This window comes from Camelus dromedarius, chromosome 14, assembly GCF_036321535.1.
Source record: "Camelus dromedarius isolate mCamDro1 chromosome 14, mCamDro1.pat, whole genome shotgun sequence".
NCBI lineage: Eukaryota > Metazoa > Chordata > Mammalia > Artiodactyla > Camelidae > Camelus > Camelus dromedarius.
The window spans coordinates 57,075,919-57,088,742 of NC_087449.1; the positions used below are offsets into that span (position 1 = coordinate 57,075,919).

Sequence of the window (12,824 nt, forward strand, 5' to 3'; positions counted from 1 at the left end):
CAGGCGGGACCTGAAGGTTAAGAAAGAGCAGGCGTGTGATGACCTGAGGGAGGAGCGTTCTCGGCTGAGAGACCGGCCAATGCCTGGAACGCGGTTCATAGTTCCAGGAACAGAAAGGCGACTATGTGGCTGAGCATGGAGAGTGAGGACAAGAGGAATGAGGTTCTGCCACCTGTGACAGTCACTTAGATGTCCTTCGGAACGTCCTCTAGGTGATCTGGGCCTCATAATGTCTCCCTTGACCACCTGCAGGGTTCCCCCCTCCTCATCCCCACCCAACACTGGTTACCAAGGGATCTTGTGAAAGCATAAAGCGGATACTTTTTCCTCTTTAAACCTCTTTAGTTTTAATTTTTTGGGGGCTATTTTCATGCCTTCCCTTAATACCGTTTGTTATATTTTTAATTGAATTAATTCTTTTTTGGATTTCTTGTAATTTGGTCTACGTACCTGTTAAAAAAATTCCTTCCTGATTTTCTGCTAATGTTCCATTTCTCGTCTTCATTTTTGCCCATTTCCATTTTGAGATTTTTAGATTTCTGATTTGAAATTTTCATATCAGTGAATACTTGTTTAAGGAAATTTTATTCATGGTGGGGTGTTGGTTACATTTTAAATCTAGTTCTGTGTGCTTGTGTTTTACGGGGAATTTTCTTCTGCTGAAATGCTTTGGTTTTCATTTTATGTTTCTTAGAGTAGCTTTGATCAGATACATCTGCTTTCTTCTGTTTATTTCATAATCTCCTGTTTTTTCTGCACTCTCAGTAACAATTGAATGCAGAGATTATTGAAGATGGAGGGAACAAAAAGTGCCCACCAAACTCAGGTAGCTTGAGACTAAAAAACGGGTCAGGCATCTCCATGTAACCAATGGATCAGTTTATTACAGGGTAACCTACTCACAGGGTAGGATCGGGCAGACAGGAATCCCTGAGCATTAGCAGCTGCACTCTGCAGCACTGAGGGGCCATTGGGACAGTTCTGTGGTTAACCTAGGGGTCGGAGTACATGCTTGGAAACAAGAAGTACATTCCTAAGTCAAGATTTATGAAAGAGTAACTAGTCTTGTGGGTCCTGGGACTACGTCAGCAAAGGTCTTTGTCATTGTTTGGAGACTAATGTAGCATAGAGGCCACCTGGACCTAACGATCATTAAACAGTGTTCATTAACTACAGAGCCCTTGACGACAGAGTAGAGATTTGCTACACAGTACAGCCCTAGGTAGGGTCAGTGGAAGGACAGGAGGAACTGAATGGGCCCAAGATGGCGTCAGTTATGCTAACAGCCAGACAGAGGTAAAGGTTTGGGGTGGCTTACTAGATTTTTTACTCAATAGCACACTCTTCTGACCATACAGCTTTAAATAGAGCTCTTCATACATTTCTTATCACAGCTATAGCAAATTACCACACATTTAGTTGCTTAAAACAGCACCAGTTACACAGTTCTGTAGGTCAAATTCTAGGTATAGTGAGGCTGGTTCCTCTGCTTAGGATTCCACGAGACTGAAATGAAGGTGTTGGCAGGGCTGCATTTCTTTCTGGAGGTCCTAGGGGAGAATCCATTACCAGGTTGTTGATAGAATTTAATCCTCTGTGGTTGTAGGACTGACATTCCTATGTTCCTACTGGCCGGTAGGCTGGGCTGAGGATGGTTTTATTTTTTCTCCTTGTCGTTCTATGTGACTTTCTGAGGATCTCTCTGGAGAGATTCAGATTTAGGTAGCTACCATTATCTTCAGGTACCCAGAACTCTGTGTGTATTTTTAAATATAAGTTAATGTGTGGGTGTGTGTACACATCCCCCTCACCTACACATACATATCCTCCCCCTTCTTGGATAAATGTAGTTACTATACAAACTTTCCTCCACATAGCTTTTTTTCACATAACGATATATCCCGAGAATCACTCCATAGCAGTATCTGAAAATAGTTCTAATTCCTTTTTACTGCTACATGGTCCTCACTGTTTATTCAGTCAGTCCTCTCCTGATGGACATTTGGGTTGTTTCCAATCTTCTGCTACAATAGAGATCTCTAGTGAATAGTCTGTATACTACTTTTTATTTTGGTAGGTTTCTTTGGAATCAGTTCCTCCAACTGGGATTGCTGGGACAAAGAGTAAATACATATGTGATTTTGCTGGATATTGCCAACTTCCCTGCATGGGGACTGTATCTCTGCATTTCTGCTAGCATGCATGTGTGTTTTCTCACAGCCTCACCAACAGAGTAGACTGAAAAATTGGGTTTTTTTGCTATTCTGATAGATGAGAAGTAGTATCCCAGTGTAGTTTAAAAAATTTTTTTTTAAATTGAGATATAATTGATGTATAGCATGATGTTGATTTCAGTATACAATGTAATGATTCGGTATTTATACTTATTGCCAAATGATCGCCACAGTGAGTCTAGTTAACATGCATCACCTCGCGTAGTTAATGGTTTTTTCCTTGTGATGAGAACTTTTAAGATCTACTCTCTTAGCAGTTTTCAAATATACAACACAGTGTTATTAACTATAGTCCCCATGCTGTATATTACATTCCCAGAACTTATTTATTATATAGTTCAGTGTAGTTTCAATTTATGTGTTTCATATTGTGGGCAAGATTGAGTATTTTTTCTTATGTTTTAGGGACATTTGCAGGTTTTATTCTCTAAACTGTGTTCACATATTTTGTCCACTTTTTGATGAGGGTGGTAGTTCTTTTTCTTCTCTGCTTATAGTTCATTATAGGAGAAGTATTATAATTTATATTAGAAATATTAACTCTTGGTCTGTGATATAAGTTGGAAATTTTTTTTTCTAGTTTGTCTTTTTTATGATGCTTTATGGCATCTTTCCCATACAAAAATCCAAAAAAATTATTTTGTCCAACTGATCAACTTTATTATTGCATATAGATCTTGAATCGTAGTTGGACATGTTCACTTGTGTTTTCTTCTAGAATGTGTGTGGGTTTGTTTCTACATTTAAATCTCTGATCCACTTGGAATTTATCCTGGTGCATGTGTGAGGAGCTGATTCAGTGTTATCTTTTGTACCATTTTTTGAAAAGTCCATTTATACTGACTTCAGTGTTGCTTTTATTGTATGCTAAATTTCTGTATGCACTTAGATATAACTCTGGATTTTCTATTCATTTCTCTTACTCTGTCTATTCAAGTACGAGTGCCAGCCACTTTGTTTAAAATTCAGAGGATTTATAACTTGTTTTATAATCTCAAAGGGGTAATCCTCTCTCTGTGATTTTCTTTTTCAGGTTTTTCCTAGATATTCTTTCTTGTTTGTTTTTTTTCCAAATTAACTTGATAGACAATTGGACAAGCTCAAAAGAAAAAGAAAAAAATGGATGGAATTTGGGGGGGAACTATATTATATTTATAAGTTAGCTCGGGAGTACTGATTATCTTTACGAAGTTGAATTATCTGGTCCAGGAACATCCATTGTATATCTTTATATTAGCTCAAATTAATTTTTGTGTCACTTAGAGGAGTATTTTATAAATTTCCTTATAGAGGTTTTGGACATATCTTAATTAATTTAAAAATATTTTAAAATACTTTTTAAAAAATAGGTAAAAAATTTTTAAAAAAATCATTATGAAGTAGAAGAGAATACTTCTCAACTCTTTCTATGGGGCAGTAACACCTGATACCAAAATCAGATAAAGACGTAAGAAAACTATAGACCAATATTAATTATGAATATAGACACAAAATGCTCTACAAAATACCAGCAAACCAAATCTAACAATATATAAAAAAGATTATACAGCATGCTGAAGTGGGATTTATCCCAGGAATGCAAGGTTGGTATAGCATCCCAAAATATCAATTAGTGTATTACATAATATAAAGGACAAAACCCACATGATCATCTTAATTGATGCAAAAAAAGCATCCGATGAAGTTCAAAACCTGTCATGATAAAAACACTCAACAAACTAAATGGAAGGGAACTTCTTCAGTCTGATAAAGGGCATGAAAAACTCACAGCTAACGTCATACTTAATAGTGAAAGACTGAATGCTTTTCCCTTAAGATCAGAAACAATAAAAGGATGTTTACTCTCACCACTTCTAGTCAACATTGGACTGGTGGTTGTAGCAAGAGCGGTTAGGCAAAAAAATGAAATAAAAGGCATCTAGATTGGCAAAGAATAGGTAAAACTGTCTCTAGTTGCAGGTGACATGATCTTTATATATGGAAAGTCCTAAGGAATCCACTAAAAAAACCCCTACTGGAATCAATGAACAAGTTCAGCAGTGTTGCAGGGTATGAGATCAACAAGCAAACAGTAATTGTATTTCTATACACTTGCAATGAACAATCTGCAAATAAAATTAAGAAAACAATTTATAACACATCAAAAAGAATAAAATATTTAGGGATAAATTTAACAAAAGGAATATAAAACTTATATTCAAAATGAAGAATACCTAAGTAAATGGAAAGACATCCTATATTCATGGATTGGAAGACTTAATATTGGTAAGATGGCAGTACTCCTCAAATTGATCTACAGATTTCAAGGTAATCACTATCAAAGTCCCAGCTGGTGTCTTTGAAGAACTTGACAAGCTGATCCTAAAGTTCACATGGAAATTCAAGGGACTCAAAATAGCCAAAATAATCTTGAAAAGAACATAATTGGAGGACTCATAGTTCCTGATTTCAGAATTTACTACAAAGTCACAGTAATCAAGACTGTGGTTCTGGTGTAAAGACAGACATGTAGATCAACGGGATGGGACTGGGGATCCAGAAATAAACCCTCACATTTACAGTCAGTTGATTTTCAACAAGGTGCCAAGATGATTCAATGGAGACAGGACAGTCTTGTCTTTTTTTCTTTTTTTCTTTTTTTTCTTAGGACAGTCTTTTCAACAAATGGTGCTGGGACAACTCTAGATACCCACATGCCAAAAAATGATGTTGCACTACAACCTCACGTTGTATACAAAAATTAACTCAAAGTGGGTCAAAATCCTAAATTAAGAGCTAAAACTATAAAACTTTTAGAGGAAAACACAAGTTTAAATATTTATTACCTTGAACTAGGCGATGCTTTCTTAGGCATGACACCAAAAACATAAACAACAAAGAAATAAAAGAAATTGGATTTAATCAAAATTAAAACTTTCGTGCTTCAAATACTATAAAAAATTAAAAGACAAGGTGGGGCAGATATAGCTCAAGTGATAGAATGCATGCCTAGCATGCATGAGACCCTGGGTTCAATCCATAGTGCCTCCATCAAAAAAATAATTAAATATATAAATCTAATTACCTCCACCCCCCAAAAAACAAAAACAAAACCAAAATGAAACGATAGCCCACAGAATGAGAGAAAATATTTTCAAATCATATAAAATGATAAGGTGCTTATATCTAGAAAATATAAAGAAAACTTACAACTCAAGAATAAAGACAATCCAGTTTTAAAATGGGTAAAGGATCTGAGCAGCCATTTCTCCAAAGAAGATATATACAAATCACCAGTAAACTCATGAAAAGAAGCTCAACATCACTAGCCCTTAGGGAAATGCAAATCAAAACCACAGTGAGGTATCATCTCCCACCCACCGGGACAGCTGTAATAGGAGAGACAGAGAATAACAAATGTTGGTGAGGCTGTGGAGAAATTGGAGCCCTCATATACTGCTTGTGGGTCTGTAAAATGGTGTGGTAGCTTTGGAAAATAGTCCAGTTAAACATAGTATGACTCAGCAGTTACACTGAAGAGAAATGAAAACATGCACACACAAAAACTGTACACTGATGGTCATAGTAGCGTTATTCATTATAGCCACAAGTGGAAACAATCATGAATGAAAAAACGATATACTGATATATCCACATAATGGGATATTATTTGGCAAGAAAAGGAAAGAAGTGCTGATACGTTCTGCAACATGAATGGACCTTGAAAACTCCATGTTAAGTGAAAGAAGCCAGACACAAAAGACCACATATTGTATGATTACATTTATATGAAATGTCCAGAGTAAGCAAATCTGTAAGAACAGAAAGTAGATTGGTGATTCACAACTCTGAATATGCGAAAAGCCACTGGACTGTAGACTTTAAGTGGAAGAATTAGATGACGTGAATTATATCCCACTAAAGCTGTTACAAAGATCATTGTGAATGATTACAAGTGTACAGAGCTATATAGCTTGTTACCATGACTGTGTCTACTCTCCAGCTCCACACATGGAGCAGAATTAACTTAGGTGAAGCTCCTGTGTACCCTCTCCTCCCTGATGGCTACCTGCCCACCTGTGTCCTGCCAAGTATCCTCTTTTCTCAGTTGGTTACACATGATTATCATTCCCACGAATTTAAAATATCCTTCTTTTGTTTTCAGCTTCGGGCAGCAGAAGTGGAGATCAAAGATCTGCAGTCGGAGTTTGAGCTAGAGAAGATCGATTACTTGGCCACCATCCGTCGGCAGGAACGTGACTTTATGCTCTTGCAGCAGCTCTTGGAGCAGGTGCAGCCCCTGATTCGCCGGGACTGTAACTATAGCAACCTGGAGAAGATAAGGCGCGAGTCCTGCTGGGATGAGGATAATGGCTTCTGGAAGATCCCCGAGCCCATCGTCATCAAAACCAGCCTCCCAGTAGGTCAGGAGCTTTGGTGTCCCCTTGGCTGTCCCTGCCCTTCTCCACAGTGTGCCCTCCTGCTTTCTGATGGAGCCATGGGCCTCTCCCAGCTGGCTGTGGGTGCAGCAGACATGTGACCTTGGGTACCCAAACTGTTGGGGACCTAAGGGTCAAACAGATGTGGGTTGGAATTCTGGCTGCACCATTCCCTGTGCGAGCTCTTTGCGACTCAGTGTCCTCATCTGTGAAATGGAGATTAATAACAGCACCTTCCTTAAAAATTGCTGGGTGGCTTACATGTAAAACCCTTAGAGCCATGCCTGGCACATTTTAAGTGCCAGGCACATTTTATTTCAAGATCACCATTGTCATTATTTCATCCTACAATAAGCCAGTGAAGGAAAAAGATTAGTGCACCCATTTTACATATGAGGACTCTCAGAGAGTGTAAGTGACTTATCTAAAGTCACAGTCATAGCAGTGTGTTGTGGGCCAGGGTAGAAATGAGCTGTTATTTCAGGCCTTCTGCTTTTGCCACTGACCTCCTGTATGACTTTATGATGGTCACTGTCCCTCTCTGGGCTTTGGTCCCCTGATCCTCATGAAGAAGGGGTTGGATAAGATGATCTTGAAGGCCCTCCACCTGCACTGAGCCTCAGAATAGGTCAGACTCGCAGTGGGTCTTCACCAGCCACACGCTGGCTCTGCCCATTCAGGGAGAAGCAGGCGCCCACATCCCACAGTGGCCCCCACCAGCCCTCCCCCTGGCCAGAGACTCCCTGAGCACCTACATCTCTGACGACTGTGGATGGCACTGGCACCATCCCTGCTGAAACTCCAGCCGCTCCAGTTCCTGCAAAGTGCAGGCAGCAGCCTTTCTGCCGACGGGAAGCAGGGAAATGGCTTCTTTCGTCTGAGTGCTTCTGCTGTTTGTTTCCCAAAGCCATCGCTTTGCTTGGGTTGGGAGGTGTTCTCCCCTGGCTCTGAGTCTGAGCCTGGCCTGACCCCCTGCTCTGGGGGGGAGCACCCCCCCACACCCCCGGCCCTGTCCCTCTGGCCCTCGTTCCTGGCAGCAGTGACCTTAGCTTCTGTTTTCTCATAGCAGTTTCAACAGGGCCACAGAACAGACCAGCCTGCAAAACCTCTGCAGTGAACACGGGTGAACCAGGCATGGTAAGGTTTCTGGGCGAGCGGGCAGAGAGTGGGGAGCCATGGTGGGGTGGGCTTGGCCCCCAAGTGCAGTGGGTCAGCGCTGTTGTAGGGGCTGGACTCTACCTCCATCCACCCAAGGATTAAAGCCGAGGGCGGAGCCTGGATCCTTTCTGTGTAACTCCGTTAGCACCCAGACCCTCCACCGACTCTGCCCCTCATTCAGAGGCACTTACAGTCGGTCATAGGGACCAGAGGGAAAGCAGAGTTTCCATAAACAGGCATTGGGATTCTAAAGTCACTTTATTTCATATTTCCTTTATTTTGTATTACAACAAATATATACCCTTAAAGCAGAGGTCAGCAAACTTTTCTCTAAAGGACCAAACGGTAAATATTTTAGGGTTTGGGGGCCCTCTGGTTTCTGACACAACTTCTCAACTCTGCCATCATAGCACAGACCAGCCAGACACAATACGTAAATGAATGAGCACAGCTGTGTTCCGATAAAACTTTATAAGAACAGTCTGTGGGCTGGATTTGGCCCGTAGGCTGTAATTTGCTGATCCCTGCCTTAAACCATTATAGATATTTTGGAAAACCTACATAGAACATACCTTGCAGTCATGATAAGGCCACTCACAGGTTCATGAATTCCAGCCAAGCATTTCTGCCTGAGCAACTCAGGCTGGTCTTAAGCTGACTGGCTGCTTTTGATAGCGTTATTTAAAAAAAAAAAAAAAGAAAGTTGTTCCTAAAAAAAAGACACTTTTAACCTGGAACCACAAATGGGTTATATTAGAATGCTTTTAGCTCTAAATGATGGATACTTACCCATAAGCAAAATAGGGAATTCACTGGTTCATGTTAAGTGCAACAGTTTCATGCATGACTGGATCTAGGGGGTCAAACAGTCAGGGTTCTGTGTGTTTTTTCACTTCTTGGTTCTGCTTCCCTTGGAATCCTAGCTTTGGAGTCAAGCAGGTTTTCGCCATGTGGCAGGAAAGATGGCTGCTAGCAATTGGAGATCCAATAGGAAGAGAGACCTGGTCTCTTAGAGCATCCTTAAACCAACGCTTGTAGAAAGATTCTGATTGGCTCTGCCTGGATCATGGGCCTACTCTTGGACCAATGACTATATCCAAAAGATGTAGTTTTGTGACTGATCCAGTCTGGGTCACATGTCCAGCTGTGTAGCAAGGAGACGGGCTGGTGGGAGTGGTGGTATTAGGGCGCTATGAGTGATCACCCCCACCAGGAGCATGTCAAGCAGGAAAAGGGTAGTTTCCTGAAAGAAGAGATTCAGGTTGAAGAAGACAGTCCACTAAAGCAGTGAAAAATAATAGTCCTTGGTGATAAAAAGGTTGGAACTCCAGTTCTAATGATCATAAATGGGCCCGTGAGCCACGTACTGTATTATTACCTAATCCTATGAATATACTGTGATGGGTTTGGGGTGTTTAGTATTGTCCCTGCCTCTGATGGAGCTGGCAGGATACCTTGTTTTGAGCTTTTCAGGAGGAACAAGGCACTTCCCATCCCAAGGAAGGTGGAGGTAGGGGTCAGGGGGAGTGTGTGTAGGCTTGGCTGGAGACTGACTCTCCTACCCTGAACTGCCTGGATCCCACCCAGGAGTCTGGGCTCTAAAGTCAGGTACACCAATGTGGGCAGTGAGGCTCAGGGCAGCCCCATCACTCAGGCCTGCAGAGGCTGCTGAGCCCTGCGTAAGGCCCAGAAACTGCACAAACAAGGGGTGTGACCCATGAGGATTTGGAATCCCAGCAGGAAGAAGACCGTTACAAGCTGATGCTCAGTCGGAGTGACAGTGAAAATATTGCCAGTAACTACTTCCGGTCCAAGCGGGCCAGTCAGATCCTCAGCACGGATCCCATGAAGAGCCTCAGTGAGTGCCCCGCCCACCTCCTGTCCTCTAGCCCTCTGGCAACTGGGATGGATTTGGAGTCACACAGGCCTGGGTCAGAAACCCCTTTTCCTCTCTGAGCCTCAGTTTCCTCAGCTGTAAACTGAGGGGTATAGACCTCCGTCTCAGGACCAGGTGAGATGAGCTGGAGAAATGGCCCAGCCCAGGGCCTGGCGCACAGGACGCTGTGGAGCAGGTGCTCAGTACACAGCCTCCCCTTTCCTCTACCCCTCTGTCTCCTGGGGGAGAGGTGCTGAGTCGGATTCCTCTGTCTCCCCTGACACACAGTAGGCCCTCAGCACACAGCTCAGGCCCCGGCACGGGGTACTCACCAGCTTCCTCAGATGCCAGTATTATAACGTTCTCCCACTGAGCCAAGGGTGGGCTGGGGTGGAGGGCAAAAAGGACAACAAAAGCAAAACATGCTTTTACAAGCGAGAATCAAAAAAAATCACTTTGGTGGAGGGAGGGTATAGCTCAGTGGTAGATGTGTGCCTAGCAGGTCCTGGGTTCAATCTGAAGTATCTCCATTTAAATAAACAAACAAACAAACAAACAAACCTAATCACCACCCCTGCAAAAAAAAATCACTTTGTTATTCTGCTTTTAAAACTAAAATCAAAGACCACAGAGTTTTCAATAAAATATCAATAAAAAGCAAATCTCAGTTCTCTATTGATGTTATTTGAGAGACAGAGTGGGTGGAGTTGAGGAATAAGGAGCGAAAAGCTGGGCAGGAAAGAAACTAACATCAGCTGAGTACTTGGTGTTGTGCCCAGTGTTGCAGATGAGGAAACCGAGGCTCAGAGATGAGGAGCAGCTCCCCAGGGTTACACTTCCAGGAAGTGGCGGAGCTGGACTTTGAACCCAGGCTTGTCTGGTTTGAGATCCCAGACTGCCTCAGCCTGAGACTCTCAAACTCCATGCTCCCAGCCCAGACCCTTTGGACACAGATGGAGCGCTGGGTCTGAGGCCTCAACCAGAGCGGCTTCTCAGAGCGTGGGGTCCCCGCTGCAGGACCAGGGCCCCTGGCTGGGTGAGGGGTGGGCCAGACTCTCCACCCCTCCACCCCTCATGGAGTCTCTTCTCTCCATCACCTGCACTCCTGGCTCACCGGCGCTCCGCTCCTCTTCTCCACAGCACATCACAGCTCGCCGCCAGGCCTCAGCTCCCCGCTCAGCAACCACTCTGCCATCCCGCCCACCCAGGCCCCTGAAATGCCCCAGCCTCGGCCCTTCCGCCTCGAGTCTCTTGACATCCCCTTCACCAAGGCCAAGCGTAAGAAAAGCAAAAGCAGCTTTGGCAGCGAGCCTCTGTGAACACACTGCCTGCTGCCACCCTGCCTTCAGGCTTCCGTGAGATGGCCAGGCCCTCGCAGCCCCAGCCAGGCCTCCTCCCACCTGCCCCCTATGGTGATCAGTGTGCCCCCAAGGGTTCCCTTCCCTGCTTCCCAGAAAGCCTACTCTGCCTGGTGCTTGAGCCCCCTTGGAGGCTGGACCATCCTTGGAGAGACCTGCTCAGGCTCTCCGCCCACATCAGTGTCTCCGTCTGCTCACCTGCTACAGAGCCGTATGTGCCCACCAGTGTTGTTTTGTGCCCCGCCGGGCTCAGAAACCTTAGCTCTGCCTCAGGGCCTCCACCAGCAGCCCGACAGCTTGGGCAGCAACTTCCACATGGATCAAGCTCAACGTCTTGGCGATTGAAAATCGTGCCTCCGTCCAGTTGGCCCCACTTGGTGGGGAAGCGCGGTGGGACAGGCACAGGAGGAATCCTAGAGCAGTTGGTCTGCGGCCCAGAGGAGGCCACTCCACATTAAGCTGCCCCAATAAACTGCCTTTTACTAATGAAGTACTCTGGTCCTCTGACTGCGTCACTGGGGCCCCTCACTGCCATGGCCGAGCCTTCATGTGGAAGCTCTTTCCGGAGCAGGGGTTCTTACCTGCGTGCAGGCTCCCGGGTTCCTGCAACTCCCTGCAATTGTGAGTACAAGTGCATTTTTTTCTGGAGAGAGCACGTGAACTGTCGCTGGATTCTTGAAGGATCTGTGACCCAGGAAAGCAGAGTCCTTATTTTGGAAAAGAGAGGCCACATCTTGCTGAGGTCCAGAGAAGACCCAGGTCTTGACAGTCCACAGGGGCTGTCCCGGAACCGGGTGTCCTAACATGGCCAGAAATTAATCCGGGCCTCCCCAGCTGCCTAAGACACACTCATCCCTTTGTCCATTGTACCCCAAGCCTGCCCTGTGGAGGGAACCATGATCTGAGGGAAAAGACTTGGCCTTTGGTGCTGTCCTGAGCCTTTCACTCTGAGCCTCATCTGTGAAATGGGAATGACACCAACACAGGGCTATTGTGAAGGATAAATGAGATAGTGTGTCAAGTGCCTGGTGCATAGCAGGTTGGTCCCCCTCAGTAATTTTGTATTAATTACTGTGGTACCTGCCACAAGCCACGTACCTGGGCCAAGGAACTCACGGTCTGTAGAAGCTGAGGTGGAGGGTGCTTAGGTAACTTCAGGGATCATCTAAGGGAGGCAGGCTGTAGTGCATACTTTTGAGTGAGAGGACACAAGATCAGGTCTTTGTGAGGAACAAAGTACCCCTGTGAAGGGAGTGGCATCAGATGGGGCTACCATAAAGGATGAAGATCCTAGGGGCTTAAGATGGGAGTGTGGGCAGAGGGAGGATTCCTGGTGGAGGGAGCTGTGTGAACAAAGGCTCAGGGTATGTTAAAGGTAGGAGACTGTTCCATGGAAACTCTGAGCAGGGACTAAGAGGAGGATGAGGCTGTCAAGATGAATTTAGGTGGCGACCTGAGTGAAAAGCCTTTGCGTGCCTCTGAGCTGTGGCAGACTGCTAAGCTACTGGTTGGCAGCATTAGGTCTGAGCTAGAGGTGGACTGATGTGGTATTGTATGCAGGAGGGCAAGAGGCTGGGCTTCCGGTTGGGAGTTAGGGGTGAGAGATGTGCAGCCAGTGGGGATGGAGATAGAATCAGTTAAGGAGATGCATAGAAGGAGGTTCTGACTTTTGCCCCCACGTTCTTGGCTTGGTAGGCAAGTATAAAAGGTCAGAAGAGAACGGCCACCTTCTCTCTCCAGTTACCCCCACCATTTGCCCCAGGATTGTGGTTGGGACCAG

The 12,824-nt window shown here is 44.5% G+C and overlaps 1 protein-coding gene across 7 annotated transcripts in view; it reads left to right on the top strand.

Annotated features, from left to right (window-relative positions):
- The window catches only part of KIF17 (kinesin family member 17), a 40,563-nt gene extending 29,058 nt beyond the window's left edge, over positions 1–11,505 (top strand). For 4 of the 7 annotated variants that reach the window (XM_031464253.2, XM_031464247.2, XM_031464249.2 and 1 more), the window contains 4 exons: positions 6,379–6,637; positions 7,719–7,789; positions 9,548–9,668; positions 10,827–11,505. In XM_031464253.2, the coding sequence (XP_031320113.2) occupies positions 6,379–6,637; positions 7,719–7,789; positions 9,548–9,668; positions 10,827–11,005 (630 nt within the window). In that variant the 3' untranslated portion in view covers positions 11,006–11,505. The remainder of the gene's footprint in view (positions 1–6,378; positions 6,638–7,718; positions 7,790–9,547; positions 9,669–10,826) is intronic. The other 3 variants (XM_031464248.2, XM_031464251.2, XM_031464252.2) reach the window with 3 other exon arrangements.
- Positions 11,506–12,824: the final 1,319 nt, after the last annotated feature.